The sequence below is a fragment of the Mixophyes fleayi genome, chromosome 1 (assembly GCF_038048845.1).
Source record: "Mixophyes fleayi isolate aMixFle1 chromosome 1, aMixFle1.hap1, whole genome shotgun sequence".
NCBI classification, from domain to species: Eukaryota; Metazoa; Chordata; class Amphibia; order Anura; family Limnodynastidae; genus Mixophyes; species Mixophyes fleayi.
Window position 1 is genome coordinate 166,555,645 of NC_134402.1, and position 24,792 is coordinate 166,580,436.

Consider the following 24,792-nt stretch of genomic DNA (forward strand, 5'->3'; position numbering starts at 1 on the left):
CTGACCCACTCTGTTCCTACCTATCCCCTTCCCCCTCTACCCTGAAAAAAAAAATCAATTCTATCTCATCGCTCCTTCCCCCTCTCTCCCCCTCCAAGGGCCCCAGCTGTCCCAGTGTTTGGGTAATGATTGAAGAGTTGGCTCTGTCTCAAGATACAGAAAGTGCTGCCGGCTATTGCTATATGGATGTTATACTTTAAAAAGTCAAATGCTTTTCTGGAATAGTACTTCTGTATAAGAGACAATTTGTATAAGAAAAGAGTTAAGAACTTATTTAAAAGTTATATATTTATACGCTGAAGGACGCTCCTGTCAGTGGAAAGTACTCATCCAGGTTTTGAATGATTATATAAAAAATGTTTTTTTGATATTATGTTTGATGTATTAGATATTTTATATAATATTGGTATCATTGCATTTTATATATTTGTATGTTTTTTATGTACCTAATTAAATCTACACTTATTAATTCTATTTTTGTTTTTGGTGTGCCGTGTGATTCTGGGAAGGGCTTAGGTGTGCCGAGGGTGAGAAAAGGTGGCGGACCGCTGGTCTATAGGACATTATTACTAGAAATAATAGATCCCACACCTCTGTGTGTTTTATGGAAATATTTTCTATTTCAACTATGTTTGTTCTCCCTTTATATAGTTATCTTGTGTCACATTTTTCTGTACATTTCCTTTCTTTATTAAATGTATGTTGTTTTATTGCACTGCTAATACTTTCAATTAAGTACTAACGTTTTTGACAAATGTTTTCAGTGAGGTAGATTGTTAGATCTGGCACCTTTTTAAAATTGAAATTCTTAACTTATTTAACTTCTGTGAAAATGGTTTACTAACCTACTGGCTATTTTTCAGTTTAGTCAGCTTGATCCTGTGGATCAGAAAGTGGCTGGAAGTGTAGGAGTGCCAGAAAGTTTTCTTGCACGCAAAGTTTCAGGTCAAGCTGTAAAAAAGGTAAAGTTGTTAACTGTAAAATTTTGTATATTTAGTTTATAGGAATATTGGTACACTCTTTCTCAGTGATATCCATATCCGAAAGTGAAAAGTGCATGTATGAAGTATAGAAGGCAAGTCCCAATAACCCAAAAAATTTAAATTTTTAAACCATGGACGTAAAATATACTGTTTAGCATTAATCAAATATTCCAGTGTAGATTTGCTACAAAATTTTTGCATTCCCATTTCACTACGTACAGCTGAAGCCCCTGCCATATCTTTAGGACAGTGTAATGTTGTGATATAATGCAGGTCATTACTGACCTTGTTCCTGTGTTTAAATCTACCAATCTGCACATTGCATTTCTGCAAAACAAGATTGCAAATCTGTCAGTCACTCTCTGCCTGTTCTGTTAGAGAGGCACCACTTTCTTGCTGCAAAGGGGTGGAAGAAATTACGCTGGACAAATGTAGCTCAGCATAAACACTTCAGTGGCTTAATAAATACTATTCAATTCAGTAACACATGGTCTTTACAATTGTTTAAAATGAAGTGTTTTATTTTCACTGCAGCTTTATTTAAAAATAATTGTGATAAAGTATTTGTACCCATAAAGTGCAAATAATCAGTTTTATGTAGCCTTTGGTATATCCTAACATCCACTAGTGCATTCAGTTGTTTGTTTTTGAGAAAGGACAAAGGCATTTTGCTTTTGTTAATACTGCTATGCATTCCTCTGTGGAAACTTTTCAAACAAGGTATTTGTATGGAATGAACATACTCACAGGTAAACTTAAATACAAGTACTAATCTACCATGCCTATGAAATTGGTTAAATAAGTCACTCTATAGTGCTTAATCTGCTGAGTAGAATATCCTATCCTGGGAGAATAGACTTAGGTAACGCCTTTTAAATGGCATCACAAAACATGCTAGGCACCTTCATTTGCTTTGTTGTGAACATAATCAGGAGCCATATTCTTTGAAAGATATACTAGAACATTGAGTTTTAAGCATTAGGAATGTAATATTAAAGTTGTTTGATAGGGTGTGTTCAATTATTTTCTGCTTTTAGAGTGCAGATGACAGAGTGGTGAACCGGCTTTATCTGTCCTTCGTCCTGTATGCCCTGATGAAAGAACTAGATATATGGTGCGTGTCTACAAAATTCAACATGCCTCGTGGTTTTATTCAAAATCTGCTGAACGCGTCCGCCTCTTTCTCCTCCTGCGTGCTGCATTTCTGTGAGGTAACTCTTGTTACTTTAGTATGTGCAGAGCTAAATGCATTAGTAATGATGGGTTTATTTTGGACTGTATTTTTTAATGTTTATTAGTACATTGAAAATACCTGTAAATACTTAGGGGGGTATTCAATTTTCGGCGGAAACGCCGGAAATCATGCGGTCCGCGCACTATTACCGTTATTATGGTAATAGTGCACAGAAAAACCGTTACTACGGCAATTTTCTCACTGGATTTCAGCTCGCAGCTCCCTGAGCCGCGAGCTGAAATCCAGCTAACTACTACCGTAATAACGGTAGAAGTTTTTACGCGGCGGGTGTTTAATAACAATTGAATACCTCCCTTAGAGTGCATTATCACTTAAACAAATGAGTGAACAAATAATGGACTGCTCCATATAATTTTCTTTAGCTGATATTGATGAATATTCTTTGGTTTTTGCTTAATAAAGGAGTTGGATGAATTCTGGGCCTATAAAGCTCTGCTTTTGGAAGTCACCAAAAAACTCAGCTACTGTGTGAAATCAGAGCTAATACCACTAATGGAAGTGACAGGTGTTTTGGAGGTTAGTAAAATATTCCAGTCAACTATTTAGTAACGTTGATGATATGACATTCATTTAAATTTCATGAGAAAAAATTGTTGACATGGTAACAGCACGTAAATGGTAAGTGTATCTGTTTCCCCTGGTAGTGTTGTTTAATAAGGTAATAATCTTGTTCTGGACCAAACAGAATGTTTCTTGAGAAGGAAAGGGTAATTGGTAATTTCTTGGACATAACATCTGTGGCCCAGACCACTTGAGTCATCAGGCTCTGCACTCCACCACAGCGCTGGCTAATGTCCTCACAGTAAGGGAGGCGGGTGTTGCTGTGATAAATCACCACCTCCTGCAAAAAAGATTCCTCTGAAAGAACTCTGCCCAAGAGTACCATTATTGAGTTGTCTATTAATAACTGTTTAGCTTGTATAAAACCATTTAAGTTCACCTTTTTCAAAAGAGAATTCTATTATTTTGTTAGCTAAAGAATAAAGAAACTCTAATATAACTGTTTTACTCATTGCAAGGATTCCAGTTGTGTTCTCAACTGTGTTCTGTCAGATTCTGAAATTCAATTCCCAAAATGTTGTTGTACTATCTGGACAGTCATTGTAGATTTGCACATAAAAATGCCTTGTTTACTTGAGTTGAAATCCATAATAACAAGATTTATTACTTATATTGACGCAACATTGTTAAAAGGTTATTTTATGGAAATACAATAGTACTAACAGTTTAACAACCAAGAATAGAGGACAATTTGTAACTATGAATAAAATGTACAGACTAGGACTTGCGATGTAGATTTTACCAGTAAACTGGGGGAGGAGGAAGATATATGGATAAGAAAGGCCAGGAGCCAAGAGGGAGTGTAGACCGCATGGGTGGGAGTATAAATGAGACGACCAAGTTCTAGCTTATAAATTGAAGAGAGGTTGATTGAGGAATTAGATCCATGGGGCACACAATTTGTGGAAAGATTTAGAGGAGTTCCTCAGAACGCTTGTTATGCACATCTGATAAGTGTGCATACGCTGTTGTAGACCAAGGTAGTGGATGAATGGAGATTTTTCCACAAGGATGCTATTTAACTTGATGCAGGACTCATGAAATGCCTAAAGAGTTTACAGCAAGATGTTTTCAAGGCCAAACAGAATCTGTTGCTCAATGACATTTGTAGCTAAGGAGATAACCTATTGTCCCATGTCAGTCTACTCTTTGACGTATGTCCTGTCATATCTTTTGCTGCACTCTGTGTGAGTCCCCATTGCATTACTCACACTCATCTGTGCTACTAATATGTATTGCCCCGTCTGTGTGTTACTTGCTTCTGTATCCGACGCTACAGAATCTGTGGTGCCAAATAAATAATAACGTTTTTCCAGAATGAGTGAAGCTTGGGGTAGCTGCACCAGATGGTCAAGAAAGTTTCCGGCTGGCTACAGTTTCTCCAACAGGAGTCAGAGGCATCTGGCAAAATGCCACATAGCCCAGCAGAGACATAAACGATAGATATAGCAATTTATAAACATACTTTTTAATGCGTACATTAATGGAGGATTTTGCAATGCATTTGTAAATGTCAGCCCAATTCTCTGGGTCTAGAGATTCTCCAACATTGGCTTCCCAATTTAATGAACTAATTAGAAATGGCGAGAGCATTATAGAGCTTTGAAATGAGACTCTTTGAAGAATGAGATGATTGGCAAAAATTATCTAATGTGGAGGCTGATCTACTTGGTCTTGATAGAATTTAAGAAATGACTAACCTTCAAATTATTATTATTAATTTTTATTTATAGGGCGCCACTAGGTATCCGTAGTGCCGTACAGGGACAGACAGAAACACGATACAGGGTGAGACAGCACAGTACAGTTAACAGAAATCACAGTAACTCAGAAGCTCAATGAACAGCTAGATTAAAGGTGAGAGCCCCCAGCGGGGTAGAGACAGGGGCCGGAGGACCTCGCGGAGGAGACAAGGAGCTGGAGAGCAGAGTTAAGGTGGTGGAGAACAGAAGGAGGTGAGGCCCTGCTCGGAGGAGCGTACAATCTAAGGGGAGGGTAGGACGGACAGAGACACAATGGTAGGAGGAGGGAAAGGGGATGACAGAGGGGGGGGGGGAGAGGAGAATGAAAAGGAGGGAAGTAGGAGGGGGAAAGGAGAGGGAGGGGGGTAGGGGGAGACTGGGAGGAGGTCAATGGGTGGGGGACTGAAGGGCTTTAAGGAAGAGGTGGGTTTTTAAGGCCCGTTTGAAGCTGGACAAGTTGGGTGAAGTTCTGATGGAGCGGGGGAGCTGGTTCCAGTGGAGGGGGGCAGCGCGGGAGAAGTCTTGGATGCGAGCATGGGAGGAGGTAACCAGGGGGGAAGAGAGGCGGCGGTCGTTAGCCGAACGAAGAGGGCGGGATGGAGCGTGAATGGAGATAAGGTTGGAGATGTAGGGAGCAGTGGAGTTGGAGAGGGCCTGCACACGATTCTGTAGGGGATGGGGAGCCAGTGGAGGGATTGGTAGAGGAGGGAGACAGAAGAGGAGCGGTGAGAAAGGAAAATAAACCGAGCGGCTGCATTGAGTACGGAGCGAAGGGGAGCGAGATGAGAGCGGGGGAGGCCAGTAAGGAGGAGGTTACAGTAGTCCAAGCGGGAGATGATAAGAGAGTGGACAAGGGCTTTGGTGGCATCTTGGGAGAGGAAGGGCCGAATGCGTGCAATGTTGCGCAGCTGGAAGCGGCAGGATTTGGCGAGAGAGAGGATGTGAGGGACAAAGGAGAGATAGGAGTCCAGGGTGACGCCGAGGCAGCGAAGTTGAGAAACAGGGGAAATAGAGGGGTTGAGAGCGGTGATAGAAAGGTCGGAAGGGCAGGGGGAGTGAGTGGGGGGAAAGACAATAAGTTTGGTTTTTGTGAGATTGAGTTTGAGGAATCTAGAGGACATCCAGGAGGTGATAGCGGAGAGGCAGGCGGACACCCTGGAGAGGAGGGAGGGAGAGAGATCGGGAGAGGAAAGGTAGAGTTGGGTGTCATCCGCATAGAGGTGGTACTTGAGACCAAAGGAGCTGATGAGTTCACCGAGGGAAGAGGTGTAAAGGGAGAACAGTAGGGGTCCGAGAACAGAGCCTTGGGGAACCCCTACTGGAAGGGAGGAGGGGGGGGGAGATAGATCCGGAGGTGGAGACGGAGAAGGTACGGCCAGCAAGGTAAGAGGTGAACCAGGACAGGGCGGAGCCGGAGAGGCCAAAGGATTGAAGGGTGTGGAGCAAGAGCGGGTGGTCAACGGTGTCGAAGGCCGCTGAGAGATCCAAGAGAATGAGAAGGGAGAAGTGGCCCCTAGCTTTGGCAGAGAGGAGATCGTTGGTGACTATGGCCAGGGCAGTTTCGGTGGAGTGGAGGGGGCGGAAGCCAGATTGGAGAGGATCGAGAAGGGAGTGATCAGAGAGGTAGGTGGAGAGGCGGCTGCAGACGAGCCTCTCAAGTATTTTGGAGGCAAAAGGGAGAAGAGAGATGGGGCGATAGTTGGAGAGAGAGGTGGGGTCAAGATGAGGTTTCTTAAGAATGGGGGATACAAGAGCGTGTTTGAAGGAGGAGGGGAAGATGTGGGCGAGGTGGGAGCAGGTGGCGGGGGAAAGGGAGCGAAGGAGGTGGGAGGGGATGGGGTCCAGGAAGACGGAGGAGAGGATGAGATGAGAGAGTGGACTTCTTCTCCCGTAGTGGGGCGGAAGGAGAAGAGGGAGTGGTGGCGAGAGGGAGAGGGAGGGAGGGTGGGGGCAGGCGGGTGAGGGGAGGAGGAGATTTCGAGACGGATGGCCTCGATAATACCAGTGAAAATGCCTCTTGGAGAGCCCTAGTAAATCTCTCAGAGATGAGAACTGGCGAAATATCCCTGTTCTTTAAAGATTGTTCTAAAGCAGGATACATGCTTGAGCACCTGGTGAGTATGTGTGGGAAAGGGCATTTGAACCAAGGGAAGCCAAAGGAGGGAACCAAGAGAAAAGATGTTGGTCACTGCTGACTCTATGTCCACCCAAGCTGGGAAAAGCAAGGTCATTTTAATAACAAAATATAAGCTTGTGGTAATAATTGTATTTGCGTGTAACAGCTTTTTGTTCTTTCTGATTCTTCTGCACTGTTTATAAGTATATAAAATACACCAATTGTGCAAGATTATTATTATTGCATTGAATGCAGCTGGGTGAAACCTTTTCAGATGTTTTTTTTTCTACAAGAATATTTATTAATCCATAAGGCTTTCTGTGTGAAGTTGCAGTTTTGCTTCAGATTTGTACCTAGACAAATATTGCATATTTGCTTATTTTATGGTTGTGAAAACATTATATAAATTAGATTACATTGTAATAATATGACATGTAATTTTTTTTCCGTAGGCCCGTGCCAAGCAACTTTTCAATGCAGGTTATACTACGCTTGCCCATCTGGCTAATGCTGATCCACAGATGATGGTGAAAACCATTGAAAATTTGTCAAAACGGCAGGCAAACCAGATAGTTTGCTCAGCCAAGGTAAGATTCACCAAGCTATTTACATGTTTCAAAGTGGTCAGTGCTTAAAAGGTTAAGATGTGTCTGTCCCATGTTATACACTAACAATATTCTGACCTTTTCAAATACTGTTTTAATTTTAGATGATATATTTAGAAATGGCTTCTGTGTTTTTGAAATTAAAGTCTGAACAAACAATGGGACTTAGCCATGAGTGTTATATTTTGTTGATTCCATCATTAGTGTGAGTAAATACAATGATTTTTCCAAAGCAAGGAAAAATGGCCATACATAATATTAACAGTGTTGTACTGACTTCCTGTTACTTGTGCTATATTACTATGGACAGTGCTTATTGCACTACTAATAATGTGATATTTATTTATTTATTGTAGATGTTACTGAATGAGAAGGCTGAAGCTCTCCAAGAAGAGGTGGAAGAGCTTCTCCGCCTCCCTACGGATTTCCCAGAACTAATCACTGAAACAGAAAATCTTAAAATGAATGAATGAATACATTTCTCTTGTCAATATTGGAAATATTTTTTTATCACAATGTCATTAAACATTTGACTAAATAACAGAAAATGTAATAAATGAAATCAACTTTATTTTTTTAACAATTGTTATGGGTTTGTCATTTGATTTCTATAATTAGCTATATCTAATTGTTGGTTGGCAGGAAATGTGTTCCTTTGGAATTGTTGGAATATCTTGCCACCAGATTTTGTAAGTAGCAAAAACACTGAAAACGCAACATTCTCATCATTGAAGACCATTACACGTAGAGTTCTCGAGAAGAGGGAATGTAGTAACTGAAACCTATATCCTTGTAAATTCATGGTGACAGGTAAACTTTAGAATTTCGTGATTCAATAGCATATAAAATGACATATAACTTGCTATTTCTTCCTAAAATGCTTAATTTTATAGTTATTTATGTGTTTTTGTTTTTTTACAACTGGTCTTCCCCAATTATGTCTCCTATTTTCTGAAGTGAAACTTCTTTGCAGCGCCTAGTAAAATCAATCATAGTGATGAAAATGTGTAACAGAAGTGACATCATGGACTTCACCACACTTGTGCATACAACATTCTAAGCAAATGGCAATGCTTTATTGATGAATGCAGAGCACATTTTATTGCAGACCTTGTTTGTTACTATAATTGTTATCACAGAAACAATGTAAAATTGCTCTGGTTAAATGAGAACTCCAGCCACGATAAATATTTCTTTCCCACAGTTAGAAAGTTTCTCCGTAGTACTTCAATGTTTGTTATATACTGCTCCTATTTTAAAGTGGAACTTCTTTGCCAGCACCCCGTGCAACGCATTTTTGGAGAAGAAAATGTGTACTGGAAGTAATGTTATGTTTGAAACCTCTGAACTCTGATCTGTGTGACCTGCACTGTCGCCTTATTATCTGCCGTCCTATCCCTCTTGTTGCATTCCTTGTCTATTGCTCATGCTACTTTTTCCCCATGCCCTTTCTCTGCCTCCACATAGTCCTCGGCATCAGTGAGTCCCACCACCGCAGTACTGTGGTGACAGAGCGGTACATATCTGCTCAAATTAGTCATGTCACAGTTTGCCAAAACTGTTAGCAACTGTTAGAGCGAAGTTCAAGCATTGTGTGCATAGTGACTGAAACTATGGTGCAAAACAACCAATTTATCATCAGAATCTATAATTTGGGTAACTGTTCTTGTCAGCTAATTGATTGATCTAATTGGGACAGTGGGATAATTGTCAGCTGTACACAATAATAAAAATGTGTATGGTGCCTAACAAAAGACATAAGGCAATATGTAAAATTTAGACACACACCTCTCCTCTATGGTTATTTTGGCAAAATATTATAACAAGTAATAAACAAATACAAACTTACACTCAAGCAAATAATAAAGTCTTTCAATAAAGCCAAAACAAAATACATTTTCAAGTGACAAAAGGTAAAGAAGTTTCACTTAAATTGCGTGTACTTGACACACTTTTTGTACATATTTTGAGTGATCTGTGAAGGAAAGAAAGAAGACACATTCAGAATGACTAGTAACAGTAATCCAAACTAGGGGCCTGATTCATTAAGGATCTTAACTTGAGAAACTTCTTATTTCAGTCTCCTGGACAAAACCATGTTACAATGCAAAGGGTGCACATTAGTATTCTGTTTTGCACATAAGTTAAATACTGACTGTTTTTTCATGTAGCGCACAAATACTTGATATTATTTGTACACTGAAATTTAAAGTTGATATTTGTGTGCTACATGAAAAAACAGTCAGTATTTAACTTATGTGCAAAACAGAATACTAATGTGCACCCTTTGCATTGTAACATGGTATTGTCCAGGAGACTGAAATAAGAAGTTTCTCAAGTTAAGAATCTTAATGAATCAGACCCCAGGATCTTAATTTGTATATTATATATGAGCAGAAAGGGCCTAAAGGGTGAAAAAAATGTTATTCAATGTTTCACATGCAATTACCAAAGAAAAATTAAAACCTTTCCAAAATAATGCTAGTGGGGAGCAATACAGGTGTAGGCGAGGGACAGAGAGGAAGTACTAAAGGAGAAGTGCAGATTTTATTACATCCATTTTCCAGCTGTCAAACCCTGCTGTCACAAGTAAAGATGTTTGAGTTATAGTCATCAACATTCTGGGCAGTTTGAAATTGATAAATTATATTCCAGTTCTGAAATAATAATTATCTAATTTCCACAGTCCACACCTGACCTTATTAACTAATTTTAGATCTGTAGGTATAAATAGAAAACTATAAAGGGGGAAAGGAGAGAAAGAAGTGGTGAAACTACAGACTGTGTAGGGAGGGGTGAGGGTGAAATTGGGTGATAAGGTAGTTGAGTCATTTGAAAATTTATATTAAAATAGGTTTTAGCCAAAACCCTGAATTGCATGTGTCCATAATTTAACTTTGATTCCAGTAACAATAGAACATTATTAGTGGAAAGTCCTGAAAGATCTTGAAGAATACAGGTGATGTACTCCATGGAATAAATGAACCATAATTTTTTGATGACTGCATGTTTCAATTGAGATGTAGGATTCTTCCACATAGCTGCAAATTGACATTTAGCCACTTTTAATATATACCTGATAAGCCTATTTCTCTTTCATCCTTATGGGAAAGACTGGGGCTATAGAGGCTCAGATGCATTATGGGCAATTTAAATTTTGCTCTAAAAGTCTAACTCTTCCGCATCTATACAGTCTGCTGGGATATTCCCTTCTTTATAGTGCCCACGAGACTTGGGTGCTCATTTCTTGGGCAGCGGATTTTTATTTTTAAATAGTTTATTCTTTATTTTTATATATTTTTGCTCTGCTCCTGCGGCATCTCACGTCTACAAGGAAGTGTGTGAGGACTGGGTGTAATGTCTGGGTTCTCAGTTTGCTATGAAATCTCGTCTGTTTTACAGTTTTACATCCCCCTGATTTTGTGCACAACAGCTGTCACTATCTTCCCTTATTTTTCCTGTCATGTCTGACAAGGGTAGTAAATCCAGGGGATGGAGGAGGTGGGGAACTACAGCCAGGTTTTTTTTTCCTACTCCAAGTGTCATTTCAAATTGCCTAGTGCCCAATCAGGTGCTGGAGTCCTATGCACAGCATATGAGGCAGAGGGCCAGTGTCCACCTATTGGGGGTTCCTCTGAGATGGCAGAACCAGATTTGGCAAGATCCTTGGTACAGTCAATGGAGCATCTTCTGCAGCTTGCCACAGTTCCCAATGGACCAAGCAGAAAACCCCCTCCTCCACCTCTTCGGCAGGAGACCTGTAAAATGACCCTTTTACTTCTGAGGAGCTTGAACTGGGATCTTTGGATCTCTTGTCTGCTTCATCAGACGAATCGTCTTGGGCACACTGCCTGGTGAAGAGAGTGCATTGTATGGTCAAGGTTTCATCGTCCTTAAAAAGGAAGCCACTGCATCCTACAAAACGGAAGAACCGGAAAAGGCCGGATATCAACATTTCAAAGTAAATCATCAATACAATTTTGTCGATTCTGACACCGATGTCCATACTCAGAGCGTCGACCGAATGTGGGGATCCGCTAAATGGCGGAATAAACGACATAGAGAAACAACGTGGCAGCATTTGAAGTCATATTTAGTCAAAATTATTTGGAGACTGGAAGTCGGACAATACAACATATTCAAGTCACTTTTGGACGCAATTAAAATTTTCTGGTCTCCGGAAAATAAATGAAAAAATGGCATAAATTAAAAAATAACAGGAAAGTACCGAAACCTACTGTTTCCTTCCCCTCATTTGGAAAACCATTTATGTGAAGCTGGACCAAACCTGATAGGAGGTTTCAGAGCATGCGTAGTTTGCATACCCTTTATCCTCTCCATAGTTAGGATACAGTAAATGGGAGTTCCTGTCTAAGGTGGATGCATTAATAACGCACTTGTCTAAGACCACCACCATTCCAACTCTAAATACTGCAGATGTAAGTGATAGCCACCCTTAAGTCTGTATATATATTGGGGGCTCATCTTAACTTCAGCTTGGATCAATACAGCAGTCGAATGGTGGGTGGAGCAAGTTGTAAAAGGTTTGCAGTCAGATAGGCTATATTGCTATCTTTGGTTGAGCACATCCATGATGCATCCGGATACCTTGGAGATGCAGCTCTGCATTTGGGGCTTATTGGGACTAGAATTTCAGCCTTAGCAGTCTGGTACACTGCGCCCTCTGTCTTAGGGCCTGGTAGATGGACACAGAGTCCAAAAGGACTACGGTGTCCCTACCCTTCTTGTTCAACCCAGAACTGGATAAGATTATTCACCTGACCATGGGGAAAAGAGTCCTTTTCTACCTCTCAATGCCCCCAGACTTAAGGCCCCTAGTTTTTGCTCCTTTGGTTCCTCAGAGAAAGCTTGGAGTTAGTGTTCCAGAGGACAGGCTTCCACTCCTTGTGGAGGCCAGCACAGAGGAAAGCAGACTTGGGCACCAAAGCATCTAGCTCCTAAGCACTCAGACATTCAGCATGATCGGTAGGCTGCCTACTCGGGAACTCTATCCTGGAAGAGTAGAAGGTTCAATTTCTACTCCAATCACTTCTTGGTTCAGAAATCAGATGGATCATTTCAGATAATTCTGATCCTTAAGTTCCAGCTTCAGAAAGACAGGTTTAAGATGGAGACTTTGAGGTCCACCAGTGCCTTTTCAGATTGGACATTCAGTTCCATCATTTTATATTTTAGGCTCTACCTTTCAGCCTTCCAACAGCCCCAACTAGGTTCACGAAGATCATGGCAGTGATGACTGCCCTTTTGTAGTCCAGGAGGATGACTGTCATTCCCTACATGAACAATCTGCTGATCAAGACAGGATCTCTGACCTTGCTACAGGCACATGTGCAAGAGACGGCCCAGAACATAGAATCTCATGGTTGGAACATAAACTGCAATAAATCCAATTTATCACATTTATTCCAGTGGATGGGTTTCCTGGTGCTGTTGTTCAACTCATTAGCAGGAAGGTGTTCTTGCAAGAGGAGCAGATAATTTCCTTAAGGTACTAGTAAAGTCTCTGTTAGCTTGAAGGCTGATATTTGTTCATTTTTGTGTGAAGATCTAAGGGAAGATTGAGGTATTGAATATTGCAGTTTCACTGGAAGGAGTTTTAGATCGAACTCATTTTGAAATGGAACAGATCACATCAACAATTGTCCAGCCAGTTCATCAGTCTGTCCCCAAGGGTACATCAGTCACTCCTCTGGTAGCTGAGGTATGACAATTCAGTTTCAGACAGAAATTTATCAGAGGGTTTGGAAGATGTACATCTTCTGTTGTGAGGATAAAGGGTTTCCTAACTCTTCTTTCCAGTTGGACCATCTACTGCTATTCTTTCAGGGTTCTTTCAGGATGCCCTGGATGGTGGTTTGAGACTTAGCTCTCTAATGGTTGAGGTTTCAGCACTCTCGATTTTCTTCCAATGAAAACCCACACTTTTACCTGTAGTGCAGACTTTCTTTGAGGTGTGATACATGTACAGGCTTCATACATCCCCCCAAGAGCTCTTTGGGATCTCAACCTGGTGTTGACAGCCTTACAGCATCCTCTTTTCAAATCTTTGAATTTCAGAGAGTTAAGGTCCCAAACCTGGAAGACAACCATTCTTTTTAGCTATCAACATAACTTGGAGAGTTTCATAGCTGGGAGCTCTGTCTTGAAGTTCCACCTAAATTTGAATATGGTGATTACGGCTTTAGATCATGGTAGGTCTCCAAAACAAGAGAACTGTCTGCACTCTCTGGATACTGCAAATGCAGAGAAAAATCCCCAGCACACTGCTGTTAACCAGTAACAAAGCTGCTATTTCTACTTGTACTTAAAAAGACAGAATTCTTAGTTACACACATTTGCAAATGCATGATAAGCCACCCGCCACGTTACACTGCTTCTGCTAATAGGTTGGTCCTAACTCTAATCAGTGGAGTCCCTATTTTTGGGTTATACATAAATGTGTTTTTAAAGTGAGAGCTACCTTACCAAGAGGTACCCTAAGAACCTCCAAATAGCAGTATAGCACCAGCATTCCCCATCCGCTACTAATGCCAGAGCATGCCTCTCAGACAAAACAGAAAGGAAAGTTGCTCAATCAATTTATTGGTTAACGGGAGGTGCTTGAAAGCTTAGGGTTATCCTGGAAGGAGCAAATACATGTAGATGACTATGATGAAGGTCTCACAAAGCTAAAAAGGCTATTCCTAGGTTCTATGCTTCATATTTTTTTTTAGCGTTGGCCTTCATCTACTAGGCATCAAGATAGCAACCCTATGTGTAGCCCTGAGACAGAAGAGGATGAAATGGGCTTTGTTCCTGTAAAAAAGACTTGAAACTAAACTTGGAGAGCACCAAGAAAAAAAACAATAGTTATAACCTGGTTTAATAACCTGCACTTCAAAAGATTTATAAAAAACTATGAAGTTCAGCGCTGAGCTCCTTCTAATTATTAAGTGCAAGATTGATCGCAGCTGTAAAGAAGGAACGCTGCCAAGTCCCGATAGAAAAGTATATAAATTATGAGAAAAACAGTGCTGAGCACTCAGGTAAAGTAAATTTCTAATTTTAGCTAAAATAATATAAATATAGAGCATAAGAACTATCGAATTTAAACAAACATATATTGAAATTTGATCAATTATATTTTTAATACTTGGGAGTAGTTAGTCAAACTGCAAGACGTGTCATGGCTTTATCAGTATGATAAAAGGCGGACATTTCCGTACTAATTTTCATATGCAATCCTCTGTGTCTATTAGTGCATCCAACTCCGTAGTGCTCCATCTATATGAAGCAACCAGTTTAACATGGCTGGTTCCGATGTTAGCACCTTAAGACACTTGTGTCAGCAGCTTATATGGGCTTGACTGGATTCCAATTAATAGCTACAAACAGTTCTCATTTAGATGAAGTCACACACAGCATAAAGAGGATATAATTACCCCACAATGGCCATCGGGGTGGGGAAAGTGTGTGTGACTACTGTAAGGCAGAAGCATTATTAGCCACCAATATAATAGCATTTCTGTGCAGCTATGGTGTTGTGGTATGGATGGTATGAAGAAGGACAGTGGAAGGTAGAAGAATAAAAGATGGGCTAGTCAGTACGTTGCTGGCAACCATGGCTGTTCTTTACCATTTTCGTTAACCAACATTGATCTACATCCAACACATCTCACATGATTTAAGAAAGACCAGTGGTCTAATTATATTAATTTTTGTCTAGGGATTTTCATGAAATTTTAATCTGAGGTCTCATAGAGGTTTGGTGGTCCCAAGACTGCATAGTCACGGGCAATCTGCCCAACTGACTTAGTACATATTCATAAATCATATTACAATTATCACTGGATAAGCTTAGAAAAAATATTGTTGCATCACCACCTCACTGCATATATATTAAATTTTGTAAATCAAATCCAATCCTAATGCATATTTTAAATTTTTTGTCTAGCACTGTGAAGAAAATCCCAACTGTAAAGCACTGAAGAGGATGGTGGTGCTATGTATTTAAATATTAAAACCAGATAATTTAAAACTTCTAATGTTCAACCTCAATGTCAGTTTTAAGAGTTAGGTAGCATATAGTGCAATGTATAAATATTTTAGATGTTCTGATTGGCCAGATTGCTTAAATCACATAGAGTTTGAACATGGTGCCTATATCAAGGGACAAAACATGACTGATACTGTTTATCTGTCAACATGTCGATCATTGGAGATGATGTTGTCATTCTTATTTTTTTTCTATGCAAAACATGGAAGAGGATAGAGGGAGGAATGAACAGCAGCAGCAGTGTGCATTGCTGAGGTTCCACACAGTATAATTTTTACAGAAAGGTTGTCCCTCTCTGATCAGTATGTAATGTAAAGGTCCACTGCAGGACCCTCCTCAGTTCTATGAGCATGTCATGGATAAAATTGAGTCTTTTAGCATTCTCCAATGCAACGTCTGTCCTTCGCACATAATCATGTGCTTTGCATGGCTGCAGGATCAGTCCAGTATGGGTGCTTCAATGTGATAGGCATTACACAGCTGACATTTTCCAGGCACTGTACTAAGGTGTTATGCTCACTAATAACATGTCCCAATTTCAGGGCTCTGTCCCGCTATCCCAACCGCGGACACCTTTGTCCGATGGATTGGAGAGTTGGGAGGTATGTGCTATTCACACAGCAATGAATGTGTTTTTTGAGGGGAGGCGGTAAGGGATGGCCTTTGGCTTCAGAAGCACTATGTCACAATCGATGGTCTGTTTGGTCTGCTCAAGTTGACGCTACCCCCCTAGAGGCGCAGAGTTTAATGTAGAGGGAGGTAGTCACCGGGGACCACCACAAGGGAGTTTGGACTTTGTGGCTCCCTAACCACAAGTCGCAAGCGAGACCGAAAGGAAAACCAGGTAACTGGAGCAGAACGGGTGCTGATAGGAGAAATTGGGAATAGATGTGAGAGTGTCTGGTGGAGTGATGATCTGCAGGTAAATATGGCACAGAAGTCTTGTTGAGCGGGAAGCCCCTGGAGTCAGGATCTCAAGGAGGTGCAATGATCTGAAGCTAGATAAGGCACAGAGATCAGGAGAGGGTGCGATAATCTGTTGGTGTGACACAGGTAGTAACCCTCTTCAGCAGGATAGTGAACTGTAGCACCAGTGAGCAGAGAGCAGAGACTGGTAGTAACACTATTCAGCAATATAATGAACTGTAGCACCAGAGAACAGGAAGCAGGGACTGGTAGTAACACTCTGCATCAGGATAATGAACTGTAGCACCAGAGAGCAGGAAGCAGAGACTGGTAGTAATACTGTTTGCGGCGTCTCTCATCTTTTTTTATTTTTGGTAAACAAGCATGTTCGGATTGGATCTTACAAATATGGGGCCCTTCTGGCTGAAGATAAGAAGATGTTAATCAACAAGGGGGCACTTCTGGCCAAGAAGAACCGAAGACTTCAAGCAACAAGGGGGGCTTTTGCCCAAGACGAACAGAAGACATTTCAAGCAGGGACTTTGGATTTACAAATTATTTTGGGACATTTCAAGCCGGACTTTTGGATACAAATTATTTTGGGACTTGGTATTCACATATTTCAGAATTAAAAGCTGCTGACGAAAGAATAAAACATCACTGGTAAGTATATTGGGGATTTATTATTTTTAAGTATGTGTATAATGTATAAAGGAGGGTGTTTAGTGTCTTTATTGGGGTTTTATTATTTTTTATTAAAACCATGTGGTTGTTAAGAGGGTGTTGTGTTTTTTTTCATTTTGTATTGTGGAACTACAGGTCCCAGCAAACCATGGGTGTCAGGGCATGTTGGCACTTGTGGTTCTCCAAGTGCAAACATGCCCTAGCTGCTGCCATGGGTATGCTGGTGCTTGTAGTTAGACAAGTATCAGCATGCCCAGACTGTTTATGGCTGGCTGGGACTTATAGTGCCACGAAACAAAATGGCGTCTGTTTGTTTTTTTTACATTTATATCGCCGTTATTACCCTACTACCCACAGCCCACGGGGTATGAAGAGCCCTAGTGCTTTCAGCACCGTTTGTTGTTCTTAGAGGGAGGGCACACTTGTTTCTTTTCGGCGGACCCCACTCTCGAGGGAATCCAGCCCAGCGCTGGGGTTGGTTGTCATTATGGCAGAGGTACCCCTGCCGCATGTCTCCCTGCTATAGTGCCACCCACCTCAGGCTTGTTAAGTGAAAATCGGGGAGACCCCACGCAATTTTTTACCCCGATTTTCAAGTAATCAGCAGTAGGCTGGCAGCACTAAGGTTAATAGTGCTCGGCAGGGGGACCCCATGCTTTTTTTTTAAAAAAAACTTTTACATATTTTTAACACTTTTGACAGCTGCCGGGACCTCCTGCTGTATATCCAGTGTAACAGTTATGTATTTACTAATCACGCTGCTAGAATGCACCTTGATACAGTTACTCCCAGGTATGCGCATGCTCAGTTCAGACCAGCAAGAAGGCACCCTCCAGCGCAAGCCGCAGGGGCCCTATGAGAAGAGGAGCGCAGCTGCAAGAGGTAGGTGGGAGCGTCAGACCCCAGCCAAGTGGCAGCGGGTCCGGTGCCTGACACACTAAGCACACCCCCTAGTGTGCGACCACACCCTGTGAGAAGATGGGGTAGTCAACACATTGAAGCTAAGGGGTTAGCCTGCTGAATAGCCTATTGTTTTACATTGTTTGTGTTGTGTTAACCATGTATGTTTGTATTTTATATCCCTATACAATTTTTAATTGGGATTTCACACACTGCTACTATTATGAAAACATGCCTTTTGTTGGTATACTGTTAAGCTAGGTACACACTACTGAAGATTTGTCCTGATGCGATATCTTTAACAATTTTACCAACAACTGAAAGTCCCAATCATGCGTACATACTTACACAGTTTTACATGACTTACAATCAGATCTGTGCTCTTCATCTGTTATAACCATCTGCTGAAAAGATTGTGACTCTATGGAGATCTGCCTACACTACTTGCTCAGAGTGCATACACACTTCAGAATTTGCCAGATTTCATTCCATAGTTAATAGAGATTTTTAGTCCGGTTAAAAAATCAAATGAAGCAATATGTGCTTTTTAACAATAAAACATGCTTGTGGGCACGTACACACTAATGCAATATTTGACTTAACAGTCATTTATCGGTGACTAGCACAATAATCGTGTAACAAACTTGTAGTGTCTACCTAGCTTTATTTGTGTCTCCTGGCCATTGCGTCTATAGGCCGGTTCCTGTAGCCACACTGCAGGCTGCCTACAAGTGCGCTGAGAACTGCAGGATGACCACGAATGGCCCCCTAGTAAGTGAAAACCCAATCCCAGGTGGGTGTGGGCTAAGGGAATACCAATATGAAGACATACCACATTAGGGGGAAAAAAAGTTTTTTTTAAAATACTCAGTCACTGACTAAGAGTCATTAATATTACTCTACCAATGTGCAGGCAAACACGCGTATCACGAGTGTAGTGGCAGGTTATCCAGCTTTTTTTAAATGAATCCTATATTCTGCAAAAATCATCCCTCTATGGCAAGTCTGAGTAAGGGGAAATGCCAAAGGAATTTGGAATGTAATAACAAACATAATGGGTTAGATTTACTAAGCTGCGGGTTTGAAAAAGTGGGGATGTTGCCTATAGCAACCAATCAGATTCTAGCTTTCATTTATTTAGTACCTTCTACAAAATAACAGCTAGAATCTGATTGGTTGTTATAGACAACATCCCCACTTTTTTAAACCCGCAGCTTAGTAAATCTAGCCCAATGTGTTCATTAGCAAGTAATATGTGTGTCATTTTAGGTATTTCAGGATATGGGTGTCACCCCTGACTAATTACACGTCTGTTGAATCCACATACTGAGCATAGGTGGATAATACACAGGAGGAGAGGCAGGTCAGAAAAACAAAAATCATTACTAACACAATGCAGTTTTAAAAGGGGTATATTTACTAAACTGCGGGTTTGAAAAAGTGGAGATGTTGCCTATAGCAACCAATGAGATTCTAGCTGTCATTTTGTAGAATGCAGTAAATAAATGATAACCAGAATCTCCACTTTTTCAAGCCCGCAGTTTAGTAAATATATCCCTAAGTCTTTTACAGGATGAGTCACTATTGCTGCTTTTTATTTGGCCTCTACCTCTGCCATCCCTGGTATGTACGCCACATCTGTAACAGATGTTGAGGGTGTGCTGGAAGGAGGCACAGCAGGTTGGCGAGTTACCACATCATGATGTAATTCTAAAATAGCTACTAGACTATCATTACTATGTTCCCACACAGCCCTGCTTAAGCCCTATAATGCCTCACTAATCTGTAGTAAATGACAATCAATTCATTCAATGGTGTTGGCTATATGGTTTTGAGTATTTGCTTGTTAACAGCTGTTTGCAAATTAACATTAATTTAATGCATTTATTGAATTTGGACCAGCATAAATCCTTCTTCTGACTGCTCACCAATCACCAATCCTGAAGAATAGAAAATAGGTACACGAATCATGTGCCTCCTATTTTGTTTAAGAGACTGTAGTCCGGTTGCCTAATTGTATTAGGTTTGACAATCCATGTGAATGGAGTGGGACTAGGACTTTGAGGGATAGTTTTACTACTCTAGTTCTAGACCATGTGGCCTCTATTACTTTGTTTAGAGAGAAACATCCCCAACCCTCTAGAGAAGTGTCTGTTTGTGACTTGATTGCATGGCCAATGACAGAGCTCATGCTGACCATGGGTTTTTCTAGAGTACCTCTTTGCAAAGGAAAACTTGGGATTCCTTTAATATGAGAGGTGTGTGGATGAAACAAGGCTACCAGTTTTCCTATGATGTGGCTAGTCCCCTGGACAAAGATTTATACGGATAAGAATTAATTTTTGGGCATTTGTCAAATTTCCAGTGAAAAAGAAGGGGTTTCAACAATGAATCCTTGAAATATAAGGAACTTTGAGGGGGTGAGGAGAGAGTTCTCTCTGTTTATTATAAACCTTAGGTCGGTGTAGAGAGAGGTTTTGTCACGATACCAATGAGGGACAACTGGATCCTGGTAGTTCACCACAATTGACGTGACTTTAGCCAGGGGCACGGAGTCTAACAAGCGAAAGGTGTTCACCAGTGATTCCCGCAAGGGAATATGGACTTCGCGGCTTCCACTTGCAGGTCGCGGCCCCCCTAGGGAAGTTCCCAGTGAACCACGAGAGAAAGAGTGTAGAATAGGTAGATGGAGTACACGGGAGGTAGAAATGAAGTAGCGCCTCTGGAGAACTGACCGTTGCTACTGGCAACCGGAGAGGAGATGAGCCAAGGAATGTCACTAGGAGCAGATATACCGGATAGACTGCCGCGTTGCCACTGGAGGTGGTAGGGGTAATAATGCGATGTAGCCATTTGGAGTAAATTAGCAAGAATAGACTGCGGCGTAGGAGCCTGGAGGCACAGGAACTCGGAAACGCAGAGTAGGAATCCCCAGGAGCTTGAAACGGTACAGGAGCTGTATCCAATGCAGGAGACTGAAAGAACCAGCACAGGGTTTAGGTCAGAAGGTATTTTATAGTGTAGTTCCAATTAGGCAGCCAATAGAGGGCAGTAAGAACACAGAGAAGAGTTAGGACGTTCTGCGCATGCGCAGAACCAGTAAGCGCCAAAGAGGAAAGAGAGAGACAGCGCTGGACGGACTGCAGCAGCGTGGAACCAGGTAAGTGAAAAAACTGATTGAGTCAGGCAGGGACCCCGAGGGAGGCAGCAGGTACACACGCCGGCTTCCGGGAGGATACAGCGGGAGTCCGGCGTGTGACAGGTTTCATGTATCTTTGTTCTATGAGAACTGAATGATATGGATACACAATGAGCATGACATACAAATCTATGTAATTGAATTTTTTTTGCATAGGTGACTGCCTTCATTACACTTTTTATATTTATAGGGGGCATTGGAGAGACCAAATACCATGACTGCCCATTGGCATTTCTTGTCAACTCACTTAAAACGTAAAAGCATTCTGTGATAGAGGCATATTGAAATATATTGAAATGCATGGGATGTAGAGGGGCCCTCCATGCAGAAACGTTTGCTCTGTGCATTTTGGCTCACCTCTTTTAAGTTTAGGACAGCACTCATAGAACTGTCAAATTTTTCTACCTGAAACAAAAGGATGGTTCAGTCCACAGTGGATGAATCTGCTTGTTCTATGTTTTCCTGTTCTAGTGCTAGGGAAGGGCACGGACTAAAAGGGGGCTGCAACTCTTTAGAGAGGATAATGACTGGCAGGGAAAATATATTAATAATAGGTTTAAACCACTGCTCGCATGTGATATTTTCCCAGCACTGTGTTTTTTCGCAGGCATGACTTATCAGAATTTGTTTTATAGGAGCCCCAATGACCAGCATCACTCCACTATTGTTATAGTTGTTAAAGGCTTGTGAGGGGTTAGCTCTTTGATACTTGGCTTGAGCATTTGGATCTTGGGACAGCCTTCCTACTCTGTAGGACTTTGAGATCATATGTCTGATGTCACGGTTTTCAGAGTCAGAATGAGCCTCGAAGTCTGCTCAGGTGGATACTACCCCCAGAGAGGCACGGAGTTTAGCGTAACAGAAGTTTTCATCAGGGATCCGCGCAAGGGGATATAGACTTAGCGGCTCTCTAACAGCAGGTCGCGGTCCTCAGGGGGGCGGGGCGCGATGGGTGAGACTAGATGGATGGTCTGGAGATTAAAGTGGCGATGTGGATATGTCAGAGCGCTGAGGTGGGTCCATTAGTTAAGTGGTAGTTCTAAATAACAATAGAGAGCAACAGTCTATGTGGTGCTGCTCCACCGAGGTTCTGGTGAACAGGATAGGAAGAGAGGCAAAACGGTCTGCATAGAGACAGCAGCGTCTAGACTGCGGAGAAGGTGAGTCAGGTATGCACAAAAGAGCAAGGTTGCAGGATGACGACGCGCTGAGGTCCTGATGAGCTGGAAGCCCTAGAGCAGGATTAGAGGAGATGCGCAATGATCTGCAGAGTGGCAGCAGTGTCTTGACTGCAGAGGTAATACAGAAGTACATAGGAGAGTAACAGGCTGCAGGATGAGCTGGAAGTCCCTGGAGCAGGATCAGAGGTGATGTGCAACGATCTGAAGCGTGGTTGCTGAATTCAACGAATAACGAGGTGGAAGCAATAAACAGAAGCCAGAGGCGTCCTAACAGGTAAGGAGACCTGAAGATCTGGCAGCTTAGTAGGGAGGCAGGTGCTTTAAATAGACAGGGCTGATAGCCAAATAGCCAAAAAAATGGAAGAAATACACTCACATGTGAACCAGGGAAAGCACACATATAATTCAAAACTCTATGCCGATTTATAGTCTCAGAAATTGTGCAGTATTCTCTTTGCTTTTCCCAGAGTGCCCTTCTTTCAAAAATCAGCATCTTGTTAAAATCCACGTATAAGGTGTTTCAAGATACACTGCTCACTTCATCAAATAACTGGAATAAACTGTTACCATAAGAGACTTTAAAGTGGTTGCCAACATTAAATCCCAAGGTAAAATCAAGAGGTTAAAAGGGACAGATAAACATCAGTCACAGACTTGCTAACTGGGGAGAGGCACATAATTAGTAGCATCTAAAGACTTTGGGCCTGATGCTGTGATGGAATTACGCTTGTTTGTATACAGATTTGCTCACATCTGATACTTGTGCCCAGGGCCGCCGAGGGCGGGTACTAATTACCCAGGCCCGTGCATGTCTGGGGGGGGGGGGGGCTTTGGGGGGTTTGGCTCGGTCGTTGGTGCGGGGAGCAGGGTAGTTAAAAAAAAAAAAAACATACTCACGTGATCGCGGCCCCGGCGTCCCTCCTCTATGCTGCTCTGTGCTCCGTTGCTCCAGACTGACCGTATGCCGGGTGTGACATCATCATGTCACGCCCAGCATTCAGTCAGTCTGGAGAAATGGAGCACAGAGCAGCAGAGAAGACAAGAAGGAAGAGAGAAGTAAAGGTAAGTGAAGGGAGGAAAACGGGGGGGGGGGTTAAAGAAAGGAGGGAAAATAGCAGCATGACACAGAGGGGTTAAAGAAAGGAGGGACAATAGCAGCATGGCACAGAGGGGTTAAAGAAAGGAGGGACAATAGCAGCATGACATAGAGGGGTTAAAAAAAGAGGGACAAGCAGCATGGCACAGAGGGGTTAAAGAAAAGAGGGACAAGACAAGCAGCATGGCACGGGGTTAAAGAAAGGAGGGACAATAGCAGCATGACATAGAGGGGTTAAAAAAAGAGGGACAAGCAGCATGGCACAGAGGGGTTAAAAAACGAGGGACAAGCAGCATGGCACGGGGTTAAAGAAAGGGGCAAAGGCAGCATGGAGAGTGCAGTGTGATCATAAGGGGGCATAGCGTGGTGATGATAAAGGGGCACAGTAATGTGTGTGTGATAGCACGGAGCTTTTGGCAATGTAGTGTGTGTGAGGTAGATGGTGGCTAATTAATTGCTGCTATTTTGTTTGTGGGGTAATGGGAATACAATTTTAATGTTGGGGCTGGAGGAAGGCCTTATTATTAAACATGGATGTTATTGATTTAACGGTGGGGCTGGCTGTAATTTTCTAAATGTAGCCATTTTTTTTCCAAATATGTCCTCCAACATTCCAGGATCCGGACAAGCTGCAACTAAAGAAACCAGCAGCCACATGTGGTAAAAGTGAGAAGAACAGGTAGGACAGAGCAGCATAGTGTGTGAAATGTTGTGATTCTAGTAGGGACAATGCCAATGTTTGGTGAGCCCAGTGGGCGCAGGCCTAGACTGAACTCTTTCTGTACACACTGCATTCTTCCTATACTACACAAGGGTGCTAGATGTCCTGAAAGTCAGGAGTGCTTGGACAAATGTCACGCTCCGCGGAATTCAGGACCTAGTGATTTTATTGTGCTAGCCACGCCCCAACGGTGCATTGACACGCCCCCAATTGTGTGACCATACCCATGAAATTTTTTTTTGCTTACTCAACTATAAGGGGGGGGGGGGGGCATGAATTTGTTGTACCGGGGCCCTGAATTCCTCTTGGCAGCCCTGCTTGTGCCTGCTTGTAATAGGAGCACTGGGACAGGGGAGTAAAGGGCCAGTGTAACATAGGCCGAGTAGAGTAAGGGAGTCTCAGATTTTCTCACATGCACCTGTCACGTGTACAGTACAGATGGGCCCATCTGCTCTACTTCAGAGCAGTGTAAAATGCTTAAAAGCATTTCATTGTCAGCCCTTCTCCCGAAAAGCTTGCTATCAGCTTTGGCTAGACGACAAGCCTTCTCCGAGAACAAACGCAGAGTCAAACGTTTGCCCTACATGCGATTTTATCATTTGGTTTTGGCTTGAAAAGTTGCAGTTTGCTGAAAACCTTATGCAATTTGGATTTTTTTTTTAAAACTGACAATTATTGTATACAATGTCATGCAAACTTCAATTTTATACATATTGAGGTTTGTATTTTCACACCAAATCCAGTGCATAGAGGTTTAAAAAACGCCCAGTAAGCCCCAGCTTACTAA

General features: G+C 42.0%; 1 protein-coding gene across 5 annotated transcripts in view; it reads left to right on the plus strand.

Annotated features, from left to right (window-relative positions):
• HELQ (helicase, POLQ like) overlaps positions 1 to 7,847 on the plus strand; it is a 44,524-nt gene extending 36,677 nt beyond the window's left edge. For 4 of the 5 annotated variants that reach the window (XM_075203324.1, XM_075203315.1, XM_075203308.1 and 1 more), the window contains exons 15-19: positions 864 to 962; positions 2,021 to 2,194; positions 2,641 to 2,754; positions 7,110 to 7,244; positions 7,619 to 7,847. In XM_075203324.1, coding sequence (XP_075059425.1) covers positions 864 to 962; positions 2,021 to 2,194; positions 2,641 to 2,754; positions 7,110 to 7,244; positions 7,619 to 7,735 — 639 coding nt within the window. In that variant the 3' untranslated portion in view covers positions 7,736 to 7,847. Of the gene's footprint in view, positions 1 to 863; positions 963 to 2,020; positions 2,195 to 2,640; positions 2,755 to 7,109; positions 7,245 to 7,618 lie in introns of those variants that run through there. The other variant, XR_012689717.1, reaches the window with a different exon arrangement.
• Positions 7,848 to 24,792: the final 16,945 nt, after the last annotated feature.